This window comes from Gobius niger (genome assembly GCF_951799975.1).
Source record: "Gobius niger genome assembly, chromosome: 4".
NCBI classification, from domain to species: Eukaryota; Metazoa; Chordata; class Actinopteri; order Gobiiformes; family Gobiidae; genus Gobius; species Gobius niger.
Window position 1 is genome coordinate 3,956,917 of NC_136855.1, and position 20,631 is coordinate 3,977,547.

The following is a 20,631-nucleotide window of genomic DNA, read 5'->3' on the forward strand; positions in this document are numbered from 1 at the left end:
ACAGTTTACATATGACACTTCCTGTCAGTGAAGCGCAATAATGAACATCACAATCTTAAGTATGTTAAGCAACTCCTGCTGTGATATTGGAAAATACAAAACAACTGATGGATCGTGTCTGATGTGTCCGATGCACAGCTTGAGCTTCCTCATTTAGGCATTTCAAAAGAGCTCCTTTACCCTGAAGTCCCTGGGAGACAGCACAGCTATGTGTTTCTGCAGTCTGCCCATTTGAATGTAATCTCTTACTTAATATCAGGCCACCAATGTTTTGAATGTAATTGTTTCTCTCCATTTGAAATGATAATATGCAAAGATGTTTTAGAGCCGTTTTGGAGCAGGATTTTGAGGCTAAATTCAGATTTTACTACTGTCATCAAACGCCTGAGAGACAACAGCAGCTGCCACTGCGCCCCCTACAGACTGAAATGAAGAATAGTGTTGCTATGGAACAGATGGCCCCGATGGTAGAGCGGGTTGTCCCGTAGTATAGAGGTCGGTGGCTCCTGCAGGTGCAGAGTGTCCTTGTGTCTTTGGGCAAGACACTTCCTCCTGTGCCTGTGCATGAGTGAATAATGACTGTGTGGAGCTTTGAAAAACTTGAGCACTTTTCTGACACTACTGGCCTGTTATTACGTCCTGGGCCTGTTGCATTTGAAATCTGTGACAAGCACTGGTCATCGCTCCACTACAAAGACGAGAGAATGAACTATTTTGATTCATTCATTGACAAATCAAATCTTTGAATTTGATGGTGTGTGCTCCAGTGGGCGTGAGTGGCGTGAGCGGTGTGAGCGGCGTGCAGCTACGTGTGAACTCCGCACAGGCCACAGTGAGCGCGCAGAAGGGAGGAGGGGCCACGCTGCCCTGCCGCTTCTGGTTTGAGCCCGGCCAGAGTCCACCAAAGCAGGTGCGCATCAAGTGGTCCAAGGTGTCGTCGGCCCGCGGCCCGGAGACCGACGTGCTGGTGGCTATAGGTGCACGCAGCCGCAGCTACGGGCACTTCAGGTCAGTCCTCCTCCAATCATTCAGAGATGACACTTCTCCATTTTCTATCCCTTTGTCACTGAAATGTCGTTTTGTCTGAAATCATTCCAACATGGCCGCTCTGACATGTTTGGTGCAGATACAGACGCGTCATACAAGAAAACCTAAACTTTAGACGTTTTCTGGTGGATTAAAAACATTTATGGCGTCTGTATCTATCCACGTGACACACGAAATCCCCCGACAACACTCAAAAATATGGTCATTTCCTTTTGGAAGACGCCACAAAGGAAATAACCATTCTATTGCAACAATGTCTCCACTTTAGTTGCTTTGGTAGTCTTGGATTTAACTATATGCAGTATTCAATTCTTGCCGAATTTATTGAGCTTTGAAGCCAAAAACAAGGAGAAATTTCAATTTGAACAGATTTTTCACAAAGAAAGTTCTTGTTCAAAAATTTTATCTAAAATCCCTCTGAGGAAAATCTGTGAAACTAATGTGTCACAAATTAAATCATACATTCAAACCTGGCTCCTTGCATTATTCAGATTTTAGATTTTTTACTCCTAAATTGTTTTATTTTGATGAAAAGCTAGATTGCAAATACATCTCATATTCTCATATTTATGTCAGTAATCCTTGTTGACCTGCAGTTACAGCGCCCTCTTCCTGTGGATCAAAGCTAATGCATGCTGTGTGATTCTCTCCTGGTGCTCAGTGGGCGTGTGCAGCTGAAGCAGGAGTCTGAAGGCGATGCCTCTCTGGTGATGTCCGACCTCCGGCTCAACGATACGGGGCATTACCGCTGTGAAGTTGTGGGCGGGCTGGAGGACCGCAGCACTTCAGTCTATCTGGAACTACAAGGTAACACACGTTTGGCTCTGGCTTCATAGAGCGGCCCACTCCTTTGTTGGTCATGGTTGTCCTTCAGCTAAAGCTGGTGATCGATCAGACCAGACATCGTGCATGAAGTTTCTGTTCATTCATCAGGCAAAATGTAAAACAATCATCAGCAAATATACACTTTGTTCACAGTTATTATGCAAATGACATTTCAGTGTCAAAAAAGATAATGAAACTCATTGTTAATGAAACTCATGGACTACTGAACTACTGAAAAAGGACGTTCCACATTATTAAGCAGATCATCATTTTCAAACAATATGGGAAAGAAAAAGGATCTCTCTGCTGATGAAAAGTGGGAAATAGTTGAATACCTTGGTTTAGATATGAAAACCTTCGAAATTTCATGAAAGATCCAGGTGTGTTCTCATGAGGATCCACGTGAACCTGGCTGAGAGAGAAAAGGTCCTTTAGATATAAAGCAGGGCCCATGTGTTTCTGTGTCTCCTATGATCTGCTGATGTGTGTGGATAGGCCAGACTTCAGACCAGGACAAGGGTGTAGGGCCCTCCAGAGGCTGCAGTTGTGCATAAACCTTCTATCCAGCCTCCCCTAAGACTAATTTTCAAACAGTCTTGTTCATTGATGAGGCCGTGTGACCCTGGATGGTCAAATCAGTAGTGGATGGTTGGTGAATGGCCACTATGTCCCAACAAGGCCGTGACGTCAGTAAGGAGGTGGCGGAGTCATGCTTTGGGTCAGAATCATGGGGAGAGAGCAGGTCGGCCCCTTTAGGCTCCGTGAAGGTGTGAAAATGACCTCTGAAAAATATGTGGAGTTTCTGACTGACCACTGTCTTCTATGCTACAAAAAGAAGAGTTGTGCTTTCCTGAACAAAATCATCCTCATGCATGACAACGCACCATGTCCTGCTGTAAAGAATACCTCTGCATCACTGGCTGCTATGGGCATAAAAGGAGAGAATTTTGAAGCTGCTCTCAAATAAGGGTCCTATGATAAAATGTAACTGTCATGGTCTGTGGTGGTGTGAAGAAAATAAAACCCAAAATGCAGGACTGCAACAAAACTGGCAATGTTTAATGAACGATAAAAACCAAAATGACAAAACTGAAACAGACCGGGGCTGAAATAGACAATGACGCGACAAAGGACAAGGGAAACACAGGGGTATAAATACAAGAGGAAACGGGGCACAGGTGAAACACATCAGGGCGGGGCAGGCAGGTGACGAGGGAAGTCAAGCAAAATCACAAGGACAGAACACATGTCAAAATAAAACACAGGACGAGACCAGGGAACCAACTAAAAACAGGGGACAGAAGACAGATCATGACAGTAACTTGTTCTTTACAACCTATAAAATGTATTGAAACACTGATGTACATGATGTAATAATTCTGAACAGTGCATTTTGAGTAATTTTTTAAATAAAATACTGTTTTCATTGGGAGTTTTTTTCACATTCAAAGGATCCTCTAACAGTTAAAGACTTGAAAATTGTGCTGACTATCAATTCAGTTGATGATTTAGAAAATTTGAGAAAAATATAATTTGTGTAATAACTGTGAATGCAGTGTAAGTTCAACTGCCCCAGCAAAAAGTTGGTGTAGTGTAGTGTTTCTGGAGTTGGTGACAGTGGAGGGATGAGAATGAATGTGCAGACGGAGAGAGAGGGGAAAGATGCGTTCCGCCGATACATCAGTGTCTTTGGGCTAAAAATCAGTTTCAACACTATTGATCAGTGATCACCAACTTGATTCAGCTCCACATCGGGCACAAACTGCTGTGGGGATGACAGGCTGCGGTCACAGCACAATGCTAGGACCTGCAGGACCTACCGCTGAAATTTTGTGCTGTTCTGCTCTGACTGAGACAAAATTAGATTTTTTTTTTTTTTAATGCTGGGGTGTGTTTGTATGTGGGGCCCTGTCCACTGAGCCCCCTTCTCTGATTCGCCCCTGGCCTGTGCGCTCTGTGCCTGCAGCTTCGTCCTGACTGGACTGTGCAGAGAACGCACTCTAGGCTGCACAAAGTTCATATACTTTAATCAGGAGCCTCTGGACGTCTGAGATTCTGTTTTATGTTGCATTTGTTACAGCGCTTCGCATCATACGCTTCAAAAGAGCTCCGCTTTTTTCCATTTCCTAATTTTGATCTTTTTCTGTGAATATGAGGCCAAATTACATCAAATAAAGAGTAGCTGATCAGAAACCTGAAAAGCATAGAAGCTGATCCCAGTGCCACGATCTGCCTGACTGTTGTTCAACCTACATCCCGCTGTGAGTGAGGCTGCACGGGCTCCTTTTACACGCCGCCTCGAAAAGGAGGGAGATACAGACTCTCATTCATGTGTGTAGAGAGGAAACAGGGTCTGTAGACTATGGTTGGATTTTTGGTCAAAGACTGTTACAGTTTATGGGAAATATTTACCAATTATTTTGCAAAGAGCCGCATTGTATTAAACATATCCAATCATGCAAAGAGCCGCACTCCGATTGGCCAAGAGCCGCATGCGGCTCGAGAGCCGCGTGTTGGCCACCCCTGCTGTAAAGAGACAAAGGTCCCAGCGTTTGAAAATAAAGGCAGAACCTGAACAGATTTGTGAAGCGCTTGTAATCAGATTAGAGTTATCTGATTTCTCTGGCCTGTCACCTCCTGACCCCTGGCCCCATGGTGTGTTTCAGGAGTGGTGTTCCCGTACCAGCACCCTCGGGGCCGGTACCACCTGAGCTTCGAGGGAGCTCAGCAGGCCTGTGCGGAGCAGGACGCCACGCTCGCCACCTTCTCCCAGCTGTACGAGTCGTGGAGGGGGGGCCTGCACTGGTGTAACGCGGGCTGGCTGGCAGACGGCACCGTGCAGTACCCCATCACACAGCCCCGCCCCAACTGTGGGGGCCCCGGAGTGGCCCCCGGGGTCCGCAGCTACGGGAAGAGACATCTGCATCAGAACCGATACGACGTCTTCTGCTTCTCCTCCGCCCAGCCAGGTGAACATGTGAGACTTTCTACGCACTGGCATTAACCTTCTTTTTCCGTATAAAAAGTGACATAATCCTCATTTAACTCAGAAAAGTATCATTGTGCCTAAAAGCATGTTCACAGGCCACATGTCCTCTTGACTCTCGGCTCAAACAGAAGTCATCTTTGCTCTGTGCTCTTGTCTCAGGCGAGGTGCTCTACCTGCAGCCCGCGCACAAGATGAACCTGACGGAGGCCCGGCGGACGTGTGCGGAGTCCGGGGCAGAGGTGGCCAAAGTGGGACAGCTGTACTCGGCCTGGAGGTTCAGAGGACTGGACCACTGTGAGGCCGGGTGGTTGGCTGACGGCAGTGTCCGCTACGCCATCACCAGGCCACGCAAAAACTGTGGGCCCCCAGAGCCCGGCGTGCGGAGCTTCGGTTACCCCCCGCCCCAGCACCAGTACGGGGTGTACTGCTACAAGACGCAGCACGGCTCAAAGTAATCGGTACCTGTCCTTCGAGGATATTTGTGTTACGGGACTGGTGCTTTAAACAGGTGAACCGTCCCCGCCTCGAGTCTGTTACAACCATAGACTGTGAATCAATGGACCGACAGCCTCCATCTTCCAGAAGCCCCAAGGAAGTGGCACAGACCGGAAGTCTCTCGGACTTTACATTGAAACCCCTCTTTAAGTCACTATTGAACACTTGTTGAAATGTTTGGAGCAGTATTTCTCAACTGTTTCGATGGGTCATGACTAGGGATGGTTACCTGATGCCAGCACTTCAACGATACTTGGTTTTCGATACGATACCTGAACGATACCTATTCTAAAATATTTGTCCACTAGAACCAACAGTGCATCGCGAGCATTTACCAGGGAACATTTGTTTCAGCATTTATCGACTGAAAAAGTATAAAACCACTGCATGAGTATGTTCAATGACCTTGGTAGTGCTCTTACACAATTATATACAGTGTTTTAAGAGGATTATACCTTTATGTGTTTCAAATAAATGTTCTTATCTGGGTTGCTGCACTTATGGTGGGTTCCAATCCCAAACCAGTTGAGAATCACGGTAATAGAGGACTGTCCCAGAGGTTCATTTAGACCGTGAACTTGTTCAGGAGGTTAAAGGTACACTGCGTAACATTTTGGACGATACTGTTTCCATCGACATAAAACATGCTCTCAATGACTGTAGCTCCACACAGAAAATGCTATTTTTTGCAGTGGATAATCAAAGAATGGATCTGGATGAGGACCAAAAATGTTTAACTCTGAATTCTACTGTCGACATCTCCATGGAGACGAGCAGAGGTGAGCCGCTCACAGCAAGAGCACATGTTTGTTGGAGGTATTTTTCAATGGTAAAAAAAAACGATCATAAAATAAATGCTTGTATTTCAATTTTGTTTCTTGGGTGAAATCTTACGCGGTGTGGTTTTAATGAAACAAAAAACTCGGAGGAACACCTGGCATTTCAAAGTCAAGCAAACCAAGTTGACAGGTAAGTCAGATCTGAACTGTTTTGTAGAGCTGTATGCTTTAACACATCTGTCACAGCAGGGTCATAATGTTTGTGACAGTGCTTCCAGCTTTATTTACTTTATTTTATCAAGAAATATCTGGAGATTTAACGATACTAATATAAAATAATAATAAAAATAACAATAACGGCTTACACTTATATTGCACTTTGCAAGCCTGTATTACCAAGTTTCTCAAAGCGCTATGCTAGTAGTCATTATTCCGTCACTCCACACTCGGTGGTGGTAAGCTTCTATTATAGCCACAGCTGCCCTGGGGTAGACTGACGGAAGTGAGGCCACCAGTCTGTGCCATTGGCCCCTCCCACCACCAACCACTCGCACACACTACATTCATTCTGTCTATTGTACATGTTTTTATTGGTAGGGGGAACCAAGTACCCGGAGGAAACCTACGGAGACACCGGGAGAACATGCAAACTCCCCAGAGAGGCCGCATCCAGGTGGGAATCGAACCTGGGACCTGCCACCGTGTTTTAGTCTCATGTCCAATGTATAACTGACTAAACTGAGGAGGGATGTTTGAGTGTATCTGCAGGGGGATCAGATGGAGCTGGCAGTGAACAGATGTGTTCAGACCTGCAGGAGCCTCAGCGCTCTCTGTCTGACAGACGTGGACTTTAATGTCTGACTTGCCACTGTCTAATAGAGCACATACGTGAGAATCTCACACAGGATTCTTTCATCTCAAGGTTGGCCAACATGAGAGCCAAGACGTAACAAAGTAAGTATTTGTACTTTCTGCTCGGCACAGGCAGGTCGATTCCCACCTGGACGGGGCCTTTCTGTGTGGAGTGTGCATGTTCTCCCCGTGTCTACGTAGGTTTCCTCTGGGTCACATAAAAACATGTGCAATAGGTGAATCCTTCAGCCAGATGTTTCTGACCACCAGCCTGGCTCCACATCATGGAAATGGGTCCCCGGCCGCAGCACTGCCGCTGCCCACTGCTCCTGACGTGGTGTCGAGGGATGGGTTAAATGCAGAGGACACATGTGTTGTACAGTTCATGTATAATGTCCTCACTAAAACAGACCTGGGGTGCTGCTCAGTTTGAGTGTGTTTCAGTCTCTCTCTTCCACACTCTAAACGCCAGCACTCACTCCGATATACATCATGATGTTCCTCTGTTTTGAAGTCACCTTCACCAAACTGTCTTCCGTTGGCCGGGTCAGCATGTTGATTAGAGTGTTTGCTCCCCAAGTGACCAGTTAGAAAAAAATGTGTGCTGAACAATAAACCTTAGTGTCAAAGCAATAACTGAAACCATTCACCCTGACAGGGATTGTCCCACAATCACTGTCATCCAAGTGTAAGAACAACTGAAAGTCAAGTCTACATTAAAGTACCTACCAAAATTCATCCAAGACCCCATTTTTAGTTCTGACCGTACTAACCTCAGTGATTTGAAACCATATCCAACCAGTTTTTTATACAGTCCCTATTTTTCAAGCACAAATCCTTGAGTATGTCAACAACAAAAAAAGTAAGTCTCTAGCCCATTCCTGTGAGGAGCTATGATTTTTTCTAACTAAATAACCAGTATACTCATTCCAGCCACTAGGGGGCAACTTGAATAAATAAAAAAGAATTCCACACGTGTCCAGCAGAGGGCAGTGACATAAGAGATCAGGATATAAAATATCATAGCCACGTGGTAAATGAAACTTACTACCACAGAGTGTGGAGTGAATGAATAATGACTACACTTCGAGAAACTTGTGACACAAGCTTGTGAAGCACAACACAAGTGTAAACAGTTATTACTGTGGTGGAATTCTTGGCTGCACATCATGTCACAATGTTAAAGACATGAGCAGAGGCATAGCTTGCCATTAGGCAAGGCAGGCAGCTGCTTGGGGCCCCCAACAGGAAAGGGCCCCCATGAACTGACACCTTTTTTAACATCAAAAGCTTGATATACACTCTACTTCAGACTTTGGTGCTGCAATTACACCATGTCTCCACCAGTGCACCGTGGCGCTGTTTATCCCTATCCTGCTGCAAGCTTCAGTGAGTCATGGTTCCCTATAATGCTATTATATTTCTTAAGTGAAACCAGTTTATTATGACCCTCATTATGACCTAAAGAACCTCAGTCTTCTGTTCTGAGGGAAACTCATGCAGAGTTTCCCTCAGAACAGGAGTTGACATTATGGGACCAACTCCTGCCCAGAGATGTCCTCTCTCCCAGTGCACAGGGCAGCCACCAGAGGGCCCCCTACTGACATTTTTGGAGGAAAAAAATACATTATTACTGGTGAGTACTGTGGCTGCAGCCGAGGTGCTGCTCCCGCTAGGAGTAAAGTCAGGTGTTGAGAAGCAAGGTTGGAGCTTGCTGTGGATCAGGCACTTGATAAAACGGGGAACAAAGGACTTTCATGCCTTCGTGGATGCACTTTTTGCCTTATGCCTTGTACAGCCTGTCGGTGGTCTGTGTCCACTGGGTGGCTTCCTCTTGACAGCAGTTTGTGCAGTGTGGCAATCCTACCCAGCCTTGGCCCAACAGTTTCGTGAGGCATCAGAGGACACCATCAGAGATGGTAATGAGAAAGCCAAATTCAAGGGGCTGCTCTCCAAGTTGTGCTCTGTTAGTTTTCTGAAAAGCTTGGCACTGATGGTGGATGTTGTGACGGATCTAAAATACTTCAGAACAGACGGATCACTATCCTAAAGGCTCATGAGATACGGATGGGAGCAGTCCTTGCTGAACATAGGAAAGAATTCAAAGGTGAACCACCGAGAACTAGCCTGGTTTTACCAGACCCTCGTACTCATTTCGTTTCATACAGAGGGTCTGGACCTTGACAATTGAGCCCAGCTATCAGGTGGGAGGGGTGAACTCCTTTGAAACCACTGGATCTGATTTTGGCTAGCGTTTGGTCGTGACGTATGTAATGCGCCCGAGTGAATGAAGCGAGCCATCATAACTCTATCATGACTCTATCATGACTCTATCATGACTATCATGACTCTATCATAACTCTATCATAACTCTATCATGACTATCATAACTCTATCATGACTCTATCATGACTCTATCATAACTCTATTATAACTCTATCATGACTCTCAAACTATCAAAACTCTATAATGACTATCATGACTCTATTGTAACTCTATCATGACTATCAAAACTCTATTATGACTCTATCATGACTATCATAACTCCATCATGACTATCATAACTCTATCATGACTATCATAACTATCAAAACTCTATTATGACTCTATCATAACTCTATCATGACTATCAAAACTCTATTATGACTCTATCATGACTATCATAACTCTATCATGACTATCATAACTCTATCATAACTCTATCATGACTATCATAACTCTATCATAACTCTATCATAACTCTATCATAACTCTATCATGACTATCATAACTCTATCATAACTCTATCATGACTATCATAACTCTATCATAACTCTATCATAACTCTATCATGACTATCATAACTATCATGACTATCATAACTCTATCATGACTATCAAAACTCTATTATGACTCTATCATAACTCTATCATGACTATCATAACTCTATCATGACTATCATAACTATCATGACTATCATAACTCTATTGTAACACGTATGAATTTCCGTGTATGTGAAACTTGTGGTAGGACTAGAACAAAAATAGAGATAGGTTCGTCTCAGAGGAAGGGACCAGCACTTAATAAACTACAGGGCAACGATCTGCGTGTATATGCCAAGCACCAAATGTATTTAGGAAAAAGAGAAAAAACACTATATACAATATATACAATATTTACAGAGTGCACTTTTGGGAAGAATCATTGAGTTCATGAGTTCATAGGGTCTCGGTTAAACCCTTAGTCAGACCGTTCATTGTCCACAACGCGCAAAGTTCATTAGTCCAGTATAACAGAACGAACCAAAACAAAAAGGCGAGAAGTATCAAAAGTAGATCCAAGCGCGTGTTGAGTGAGTGGAGAACGAGTGGTTCGGCTGCAGAGCCTCCTACCCGTACAGCAGTAGATGATCTGATCCTTGACGTGAGCTTTAGACGTTATTGTCCATAGAACCAGGTCCAGGGTGCAGCAACCTAGCCTGCACAGCGAAAGCTAGCATCAGTATACATGTATACATTTTTAAATTACTTCTTTTCATAGGAATGCACCAATTCAATACATTCATTCATCAGCAACGATAATCAAAACATTAACTTCATTGCATTCTCAATAACCATGGTCATGGCAGTGACAGCAGCTAAAACCGAAAAATAGTTGCGGCTAGCAGTCACGAACAACATTAAGTCACAGTAGCTACTTTGTAGACAATCTAAAAATAATGTGGCGATGTCTTCACATTATAAACATTTAAATCAATGGCACAACTTACGGCAGCATGTGCCATGGAAAAATATAAAAACAACAAGAACGGCAGCGGCTACGCTGACCGGCTTTAGCACATAGCTTACCAATTCCTTTTCATTTACAGCACACGAAACAACAGCGTGACTTGATCGCGGCGTAAAGCATCTGCAAGTCGAGGAGCACACATCTTAAAACGAGTACATGAAATGTGACAAAAGGGGCTCATTTAGATATTAAAATGCGCTCTACCTGCAGCCGAACTCCGTCCTGCTTCCCACCCGTCTCCCCACTAGTGTGTGCCGCCATGTTTAATCCCGCACAGGGTTAAACTCTCGCATGCGTGACGACGGAGGTATCGCGAGATTTTTAGAGTTTGCAAGCAGACAGTAAAAGACAGATTTTACAGCTGGGTTACACCCTCCCCCCTTTTAATTCATGCGCGTCTCGTCGCATGCTACAACAGGAACATCTGTACTAGATACTATTTGCAACGCTTCAGTACACACGTCAGAAAGGCTATGAAATAGCGTCTGTACAACCGAAATCAAGGGATTACCGAGAATGGAATACTGTAGACGACTTGGTGGGTGTCTGTCACGAACTGAACGTCGCGGCGCAACATCAGGAATTATTTCAGGGGTTACGGCAGCGTCAGGACAAGTGACATCGACAGATGAATCAGACTGGCCAAGAGCAGGGACATCAGCTTGAGAGGATGGCTCTTCGGGCTGCACATTGTCCGGCGGCACCTCATCAACCCCCTCAATAGGTCCAGAGCTCTCAGGCCCATTTCCTTCCTCATCTGTCGATTCTTCCACCTCTGAATCGCTTCCTGAAGATGAATCGATCTCAACTTCTGGCTGTGGAGATTGACTAGAAGCAGCCGGCAAGTTGGGTGTAATGTCCACAGAAGTGTCAACGTGCGATGGAGAACCCGGGTCAGCCTGACTCGCACACTCTATCGGGGACAACACTGGAGGTAAGGCAGCAGGAAATACAGAGCTGTCCTCCACCAAAACACTTGTGCTGGACTTTTCAGGAGAGTGAAACGAGCTGGGCTGGACAAGGCATGGAAAATCTTCATCCCCAGACAGGTAAGTGGAGTCAGGTTCTTCTGGAGGTTGACTGCGAGTTTGCGGCCGACGAGCAGGGACTGGAGGAGAGGCCTCTATGTGACCTCGAACAGGGAGAAAGCCACAGGGCAGGAGCAGGTCACGATGTAAAGTGCGAGTGCCCCCGTCACGAGTCTCGGGTTTTACGGTATAAACTGGCAGGTCGCCAGCGCACTTGATGATCACGTAAATGTCTGACTCCCAACGGTCCTCCAGTTTGTGTTTTCCCCTGAGTCTCACATTTCTGACAAGGACTCGATCCCCAACTTCCAATTTACATGGAGTCACTCTACGATCAAATCTCGTCTTGTTCCTTTCTGCAGACTTGAAAGCACTTTTGGCCGCTAGCTGGTAAGACTCTTCCAGGCGTGAACGCAAATCCTTAACATACTGAGAGTGAGTGACTGAATATTTCTCCCGGACGGGTAGACCGAAGGCCAAATCCACGGGCAGCCTCGGCGATCTTCCAAACAGGAGCTCATACGGGGTGAACCCTGTTACTTCGTTGCGTGTGCAATTGTATGCATGAACAAGCGGCTTGACGTATTCACGCCATTTTGTTTTCTGCTTGCGCTCCAAAGTACCAAGCATGTTCAACAAGGTGCGGTTGAACCGCTCAACCGGGTTGCCCCGTGGATGGTAAGGAGTGGTATGAGTTTTCTTCATGCCAGTCACTACACAAAGCTCTTGGATTAGCTTGGATTCAAAGTCCGGACCCTGATCAGTGTGTAGCCTCTCAGGAATTCCAAAATTCACAATAAAATCATTCCACAGGCATCTGGCTACTGTCTTGGCCTTCTGGTTGGGAGTAGGTATAGCGACAGAAAACTTTGTAAAATGGTCAGTTAGCACTAGAATGTCCTTTGTGTTACTGCTGTCCGGTTCGAGTGAAAGAAAGTCCATACACAGTAGTTCCAATGGTCGAGTCGTCTTGATGTTGACCAGAGGTGCTGCCCTTTCCGGCATGGCTTTTCGTCTCACACACCGGTCACAAGTGCGGATCTTTTTTTCGACATCGGAGGACATTCTAGGCCAGAAAAAACGCTGACGTACGAGGTCCAATGTCCTCTCTATCCCCATATGGCCCATGTTGTTATGAAGGCTGTTGAGGACCAAGGGTCGCAGCTCAGGAGGCAGAACAAGTTGGAAGGTGGTGTGTTCATCTTCCTGTCTCCTCCGGTAGAGAATTCCATTTCTCAGCTCCAGTTTGTTGAGCTCTCTCAGTAGAAGAGGAAGTTCAGGAAGTTCTTGCCTGAGAGTAGGGACAACCTTCTCTCCCGTCTCCAACTGATGGACTGCTTCTCGGATGACAGGATCTGCGAGCTGTCGGTCCCTCAAGTGAGATGGCGAAAGCGCTGGAAGGTCTGGGAGGCTATGTACCTCTTCCGAGCAATAGCTCACAGGAATGCCATCAACGTGCATAGAGAGAGACTCGGCGAGGGTGACATGCGCTGGAGTGGAACCCAGAGAGTCTTTAGCCAAGGAGCGCTCACAAATGGCGTTGACAATAGCGACAGAGATTTCCTCCACTTCTCCAGCCTCAGCAACATGATGCTCCAGAAACTGCTGAATGAGGCTTTGCTCCTTTAGAGACTGGGCATCCTCTGGCCTGGATTGATGAGGCCGTCTGGATAAGGCATCAGCATCATAGTTCTGGCGTCCGGCACGGTACTGGAGCTTAAATGAGTAAGTGGAGAGAGCGGCTAGCCATCTATGACTTGTGGCGTCCAACTTCGCAGAGGTGAGCACGTAGGTCAATGGGTTACTGTCCGTGACCACTGTGAAATTAGCGCCGTACAAGTAGTCGTGCAATTTTTCAGTTACACTCCACTTCAATGCCAAGAACTCGAGCTTATGGGCGGGGTAGCGTGACTCACTCTGTGACAGCCCTCGACTGGCATAGGCGATGACTCTCAGTTGACCGTCCTGTTCCTGATACAGCGCAGCTCCAAGACCAGTTGTACTTGCATCTGTATGCAGAACGTATGGCTGCTTGGGGTCAGCAAATCCGAGAACAGGGGACGATGTTAACTTGCCAATGAGAAGGTCAAATGCTCCTTGACACCCCGGAGTCCATCGCTCGCCAAAAGACTGTTTTGCATCGAGGTACTGAACAGGTGACCTCTTCACTTTCGCTGCTTTGCGCACAGGTGGATAGCCCTTCGTGAGGTCATTCAGCGGCTTGATGAGAGAGGAGTAGTCCTTAATGAATCGTCGATAATAACCGGCAAAACCCAGGAAAGATCTTAGTTCTTTGAGATTTGTCGGAATTGGCCAGGATTTTAAGGCTTCAATTTTCGCTGGGTCCGTCTCGACTCCTCGTTCAGATACCATGTGCCCAAGATATTTCACAGACGTCTGGTAGAACCGGCATTTTTCGGAAGAAAGCTTCAGGCCGTAATCCTTCAGCCGACCAAGGACGTGCAACAGCCTCCTCTCATGCTCCTCCAGTGTATCCGAAAAAATGATTATGTCATCCAGGAAAACAAGTGCCTCCCTCAGGTGAAGATCTCCCATGCATTTTTCCATTAGGCGTTGGAAAGTGCTGGGCGCATTGGTGACTCCCTGTGGCATACGGTTAAATTCCCAAAAGTTTTGGCTTTGTCCTCCTCACTCATGGCAATCTGATAATAGCCAGACTTCAAATCCAACACCGTGAACCATCTGGACCCCGACAACGCCGAAAAAGACTCCTCAAGATTGGGAAGGGGATAGGCGTCCTTCACTGTCTGTAGATTAAGCTTCCTATAATCTATGCACAGACGAACGTCTCCATTTTTCTTCCTAACGACGACAATCGGGGAGGAAAAAGGCGATTGAGATTCACGAATCACACCAGCTTCAAGGAGGTCACGCAGGTGCTTGCGGACTGCCTCGATGTCTTGCGGATGTACTGGTCGGGCACGGTGTTTGAAAGGAGTCTCATCATGCAATTTAATCTGATGTTGGACTTTGTCGGTGCAACCAAAGTCTATATCATGCTGTGAGAACACCTCTGGCATACTGTTTAGTTTAGTTGTAATGCGTTCCTTCCACTCGGCCGACAACGGGGAATCACCAAAGTCAAACTGCATGGTTGATGTTTTAGAAGCGCCAAGCGTAGTCTCCACTTGCTGTGACAGAATGCTGGCAGGTTCCCCAATGCTAGCAATCACCGTCAAAGGAGGAATCAGGACGTCTTGCTCAGACTCATTTCGCACAATAACTGGGATTTTGTAAGGAGCACGGTGTGGAATGGAGATCAAGCAGCTCTGAATACACAATCCACCAGGTAACGGAGAGGCAGGATGCTCGATGAGCGCATACTGGGTCGCCGGATGGGTCTTGAGGTCAGCAAAACCATCCACAGCAACAGTACAGCCAGCTGGAATGGTAACCGGAGCTTTGCTGGTTAAGCGCACCACTCCAACATGACCATCTTGGCTGTGTTGATGGCGCAATGCTAGGAGCTTTCGCACTGCACTATAGCCTTGTAATGATGGCTGGAAACCAGAACTGTCGCTCTGCAAGTACTGATCATAGAGTGGCTCCAACGTGTTCATCCCAATTAACAAGGGCGAAGAGCTGATGTCGGGAACGACCAGGGCAAGCGTCGGGACAGTAAAGTCGGATCCCAAAAACTCTTTAGGAAACTTCACATCCACTTCCACATAACCCAAATATGGTACCTCCTGTCCTGCTGCGCCTTCAACTTGAAGTAGGTCATTGAGTGGTTTAACTGGTTGGTCTGACAAGTGCTGGTTGTAAAAAGAGACTGGTAACGTGGTTACTTGGGATCCTGTGTCCAATAGACATGAACAGTTATGGCCAGCGATGGTGACTAATGCTGTACACTTTGATCCAACAAGTCCTCGTGGTAACCGGAGGTTGGATGCAGAAGTCTGGATCACCTCAGCCTGCCGGATAAACTTCTTGGAGGGACATTGCTGGTCCACTTCAGCCCCTGTTTGCCCCACAACAGGAACTGATTTTAGTTTAAATCACGGCTAGAGCGATAGTTTGATTTGTTTTGCATTGTTTTGTGCGCTTTCCTCTTGAGTGCAACCAGATCAGAGTTGGGTTCATTGGTGCAGTGGGGTCGAATGTGCCCATCTTCACCACAGCGAAAACAGAAGCCAGCTCTGGGGTGTGTTGAGGCAGTTTTACGAGATGACGTGGTGGCTTGAGTCTGTGGCTTATGCTGGTAGGAGGACTGACCGTTAGTGAAGGGAGGCTCTTTCTGATGCTGGTGAACGGCAGTTAACATGGAGAGTTGTTTCTGGACGTCTGCCAACTGTCGAGCCAATTGCTGCGTTAAAGTGGTGAGTGCCGCTACAGCGCCTTGCTCCTCATTGTTTGTATGGGCAACCTGGGCGTGGGATGTAGCTTTCTGCTTCGTAGCTCCCAGATGTTGCTTCATCCGCAGACTTTTGGATGCCTCACGATCCTCCTCCGTCCTCAGCAGTAACAACAGCTCAGCAAAAGGCGGTGGATGGCTTTTCTTCTGCTTAAGCTGCAATTCGGAAATCAATGTGTCATTCCAGCAGCCACGACAGAACTGAGCAAGTAAGTGTCTGTTAACATCTGCCTCGGCCACTCCCCCCCTTTTTACAGCAAGGCTCACGGCGACTTGAAGACGTTGTAGATACGCTGACGGCTGTTCTCCTTCATTTTGAAAAGGATCCATAAACTTTGCATAGAGTTCCTCTCCATCTTGAACTGTGCCAAAAGCAGACTCCAGTGTCTGGATGTACACAGCAGGTAAACTGTCCGGACTCAAATGTCTCACTAAGTCAACAGCTGGCGGCAGCAGACTGTCAACTATCCTTCTCGATCTGTGCAAGTCTGACACAGCTGGATCATTTATAAGCAGCTCAACTCCTGTGCGCCACGTATCAAAGTCAACTTCATGTGCTGGTCTGGGTGTCCTCCCAGAGAAGGGTCGAAGTCGCTGGGCTGACAGGTGATGCGCCACAGAGTCCTCACTCTTCACTATATGCTCCACAACATAACGCTGTATTCCCGGCGGATTCATGTCCTGTGCCATCAGGCTGGGTGTTGCTCCGCTCGCTCTGGGTTGAGACATTGATGTAGCCGGGATTGACTCAGGCCTTGCGTAGTTCACAGCAGTTGCAGCTTGAGGTGTGGCACCTAGCAGTGTCTCTGCGACGTGTGGAAGTGGTGCCGTTGTGTCCTTGACTGGATCTGAGGGAGACTGTTTTATCTGCAGGACAGGACGGATTTTAGAGACAGAATGGCCAATCTGATTCATCATTTCTTTATAAACATCGACATAATCTATGCCGGTTATCTTGGCTAAATTTTCCATTTCAGCAATGAAACTTTTAGCTTTAGTTTTACTGACGTAGTCACTGTAAACCAGGGGTCTCAAACTCATTTGGACTGGGGGCCAAAAATGCGAACCCAGTGTTGGTCGGGGGCCGCAACAGACGAAGCCTTTTATATTAAGTCAATTATGATTTAGCAACTTTTTATTGTTTGCTATAATATAACTTAAAATAGACTGTACATTACCTATCTGCACATTTTTAAGCTTCCAGAGGTTTCCAATCAGCCAAACATTTGCTGAGCTTCTAGATTTGAAATTACAGACTTAGACAATTAGTTTTTTGTAATTAATCCCATTTTGGTTCAGCATCAGTGAATGATGTTTCAGGAGTCAGGTCCAGTTTCTGTCTGTGAGCCTTTTAAAGAAATGCAAAATGTACAAATGTCATTTTAATTTAATGTTGAAAAGCACAACCAGGGACTGGAGCTGATCATGAGCACCAGCAAAAAGCATCAGCTTCAAACTTGTTTTGCTCTGTGTTAATTTTCACCCTGTCATATAATAAATGAATGTGTGGACTTGGACACTTTTCCAGACTCTGGTGTGTCTGAGATCAGCTCAGTGAGATTCACCTCATGTAAATAATGTGGAGTCACTGACCTCAGGCCTTTTTCTGACCGACAGTCAGAACTGATAGGGCTTATATTTTTTACTGTCAATGTTGCTGTCATTATTTGCAGTATTTTAATACATTTCCATATTCTCTATTTTTAATGTAACTATGGGTCATGTGTTCCCACATGTGTCCTTAATAAAGATTAAATTCATTGACCTGATAATGTAGTTCTGAGAGAGAGATGGAGAGAAAAGGCTCCTCACTTTACTGTTGTGACGCTTGTAAACACTATGCAATGCAATGTGTTCGCTTTGCAATGTTCTAATGCTGGGTTACACATAGACACGATGCGTTACGAATGCCACGAATCCACATTCGTGGCCCAGAATCACGAATGTGAGTGGAATTGGTAGAGGTTTCACGCGCCACGAACTGTTGCTGCGTGTTGTGATTAATGGCACGAATTATTACGCACTGTCACGAATATGCGTCCTGCACTGCTGCGTGCTGCTGCGAGTTATTGGGAATTGTCGCGTTCTGTCAAAAAATCTGTCAAGAATTGGGCGAATGTGGACCAGATCGCTGCCGCGCACACCGGGTTGGAGGCGGAGCAGGGACGTCTCGCTCCGCCGTGCTCTCCCTGACTCGTTGGGCTCTCGCCAAATCGGGATAAACAAAAAGTGAATAGACCAGCTCAGCGTCGGGCTTGTCCATAAACTGAAGAATGGCAATAGTTTTTCAGTCTATGGGACAGTCACACCAGTTCAACCCCGCTCCTGTCAATGTGTAACACGGGCAAACGCATCAACAAACGCACGCGCTTCATGTCAGATAAGTCCGTGCAACAGCCGCACAATTTGGGCTGACTTTACTCCACAGAATAAGCATAAAAACACTACACTCACTGTGCACTCGCGTCTCCTGAGGATCCGTCGAACTCGCTGCTCTTAAACCTCTTTATCCATGATTCTCACGTGTCTGGTCAGTCATCAGCTCCAGTTGGAAAAACTTTATAATCCACAAACACAGGCCTGTCTCCACCTGCCCCGCGCCCACCGCCGCTTGTTTTACATGTTTAAGGTTGTAAATAAGCCTTAACTTATCCATGGTGTAGCTGCTGGAACCACGCGCTGTTGTTTTGGTCAGTGGAGGCAGCGTGGGAGATGCATTCAGGGACAGCGGCGCATCTCCCTTTCCCTGTCTGATGTTTACATTCTCGCATCCGCAGCAGAGTTGGCGCTACCGCGCGGTGCCTCATGGGAAATGTAGTTCTAACGTGTTTAATGTGATTTACCGGCGGGCCGCATATAATATAAATAAGTAATTATCTCGCGGGCCGCAAAAAATTACCTCGCGGGCCGCATTTGGCCCGCGGGCCGCATGTCTGAGACGCCTATAGATCCTTTAAAATTATTTTATATATATACGGAAATTTGTCTTTTTTTTTTATATGCATATAATTTCATTAGGCCTGTAGTAATACTGATAATAATCTAAACACTGTTGTGTATGTCCTACATGCTTTTTTGTGGTCAGTAAATGGTGGTTATTCTGTAAATGATGTAGGCTATAAGTCCATTCTGCATGCACCTTGTATTTTGGATGGCCTCAATGTGATGACATCCTGTCGCACATATCGTCACTTGCGATGGACGAGGAAAAACTAATTGTTGAAGTGGAGAGCCAAAAAATCTTATATGATCCAAGTCATCCTTTTTATAAGGACACGCACAGAAAGGAGCGCATATGAGTGGAAATTGCGTGAGGTTTGGAGGTAGAAGATGGTAAGTTGACTGTTCTTCTATCCTTGTTATAAGTGTTTATTACTTACGTTGTGGGGATGGTCGTTTGTGACGGGATAACAAGACGCTAAGTTATGTGTTAAAGAGATTCTCACCCCCGCTACTTGAGGCTTACGTCACTCACATTCTCTGTTCAAATCTCCCTCCAAATAGGGGCGTAGCCTGGAGGACTAAAGGGCACAGGCGGGGGGTGGCCTTGGCATTGACTGGCGATAAATAAAAATGAGTGACCACAGCGACGCTAGCTCGTTTGCGACCGATCGGTCTTTGGAGTTGGAGGACTTTTCCCCACCTTCCTCTCCGGAGGAGAGAGAAGAGGGAGCGGCGGAGGCCCTCAGCCCTACCAGTTTGAGCCACTAGCTCGCGAGCTAGCCAGTGCCATCGGGGGAGCCAAGGCTGCGGAGCTAGCGGAGGCGGCAGAGGGCAACCGAATGGGGCCGGTTTCCCAATGCTATAGTTGCATAAAAAGTACATTCTGCATGTAGGTCACAGGTCTTGAAGAGCAATCCTGTAAGGATCCGTATTCCAAATGCTAACCTGTCTGAATCGAGTCTTTGACACAGGGGGAGCAATTATATAACACATTCCCATATAATCATAAACAAACTCCTTATGTTGCGGCCCTTTGCTTGGCCTTTTTGTCAAATTTAACCACTGTAAATGTAATTAATGACCCCCGTCAGACCTAAGACTATATATTGTGTTATAATATAGTTATAATATTGTAGACTCTGCCTCAATAGGTGCACCTGCGGCCACTGCACCTTCTTGTCTCCAAGAGAAAATGTGTGCTGTAGGGAGACCCCAAAGGTATTTTGGATAGAAATTATACCCCAACATAATTACACAAATATGTAATGTGCACAAAACATGCAATTAACACACTCAAACCTTTTGACTGCACTACTTGACTGACATGATGGCTGTCATAGGTATGCGCAGATGTCAGCAGGTGGGTGTGGACACCTGCATTACCCAGCACCCGGATTTGAGCCAGTGGCTCTCAACCCATATGTTCTCCAGGCAGTGTACGCCACGTACGCACAACTGTTTGGAGACATGCCCGAGTCCATGGTGAACAGGTTGGTTTATTGGTAGATTACAGTAATCTATTCAGTAATG

The 20,631-nt window shown here is 46.2% G+C and overlaps 1 protein-coding gene across 1 annotated transcript; it reads left to right on the forward strand.

Moving 5' to 3' along the window:
* Positions 1-751: 751 nt before the first annotated feature.
* Positions 752-5,334, forward strand: LOC306962389 (hyaluronan and proteoglycan link protein 3-like; the record flags this gene model as incomplete). The annotated part of the gene is made up of 4 exons (XM_079555509.1): positions 752-1,008; positions 1,709-1,854; positions 4,539-4,841; positions 5,021-5,334. 4 exons carry the CDS (start codon positions 752-754, stop codon positions 5,314-5,316), a joined length of 1,002 nt encoding a protein of 333 aa, XP_079411635.1. The 3' UTR covers positions 5,317-5,334.
* Positions 5,335-20,631: the final 15,297 nt, after the last annotated feature.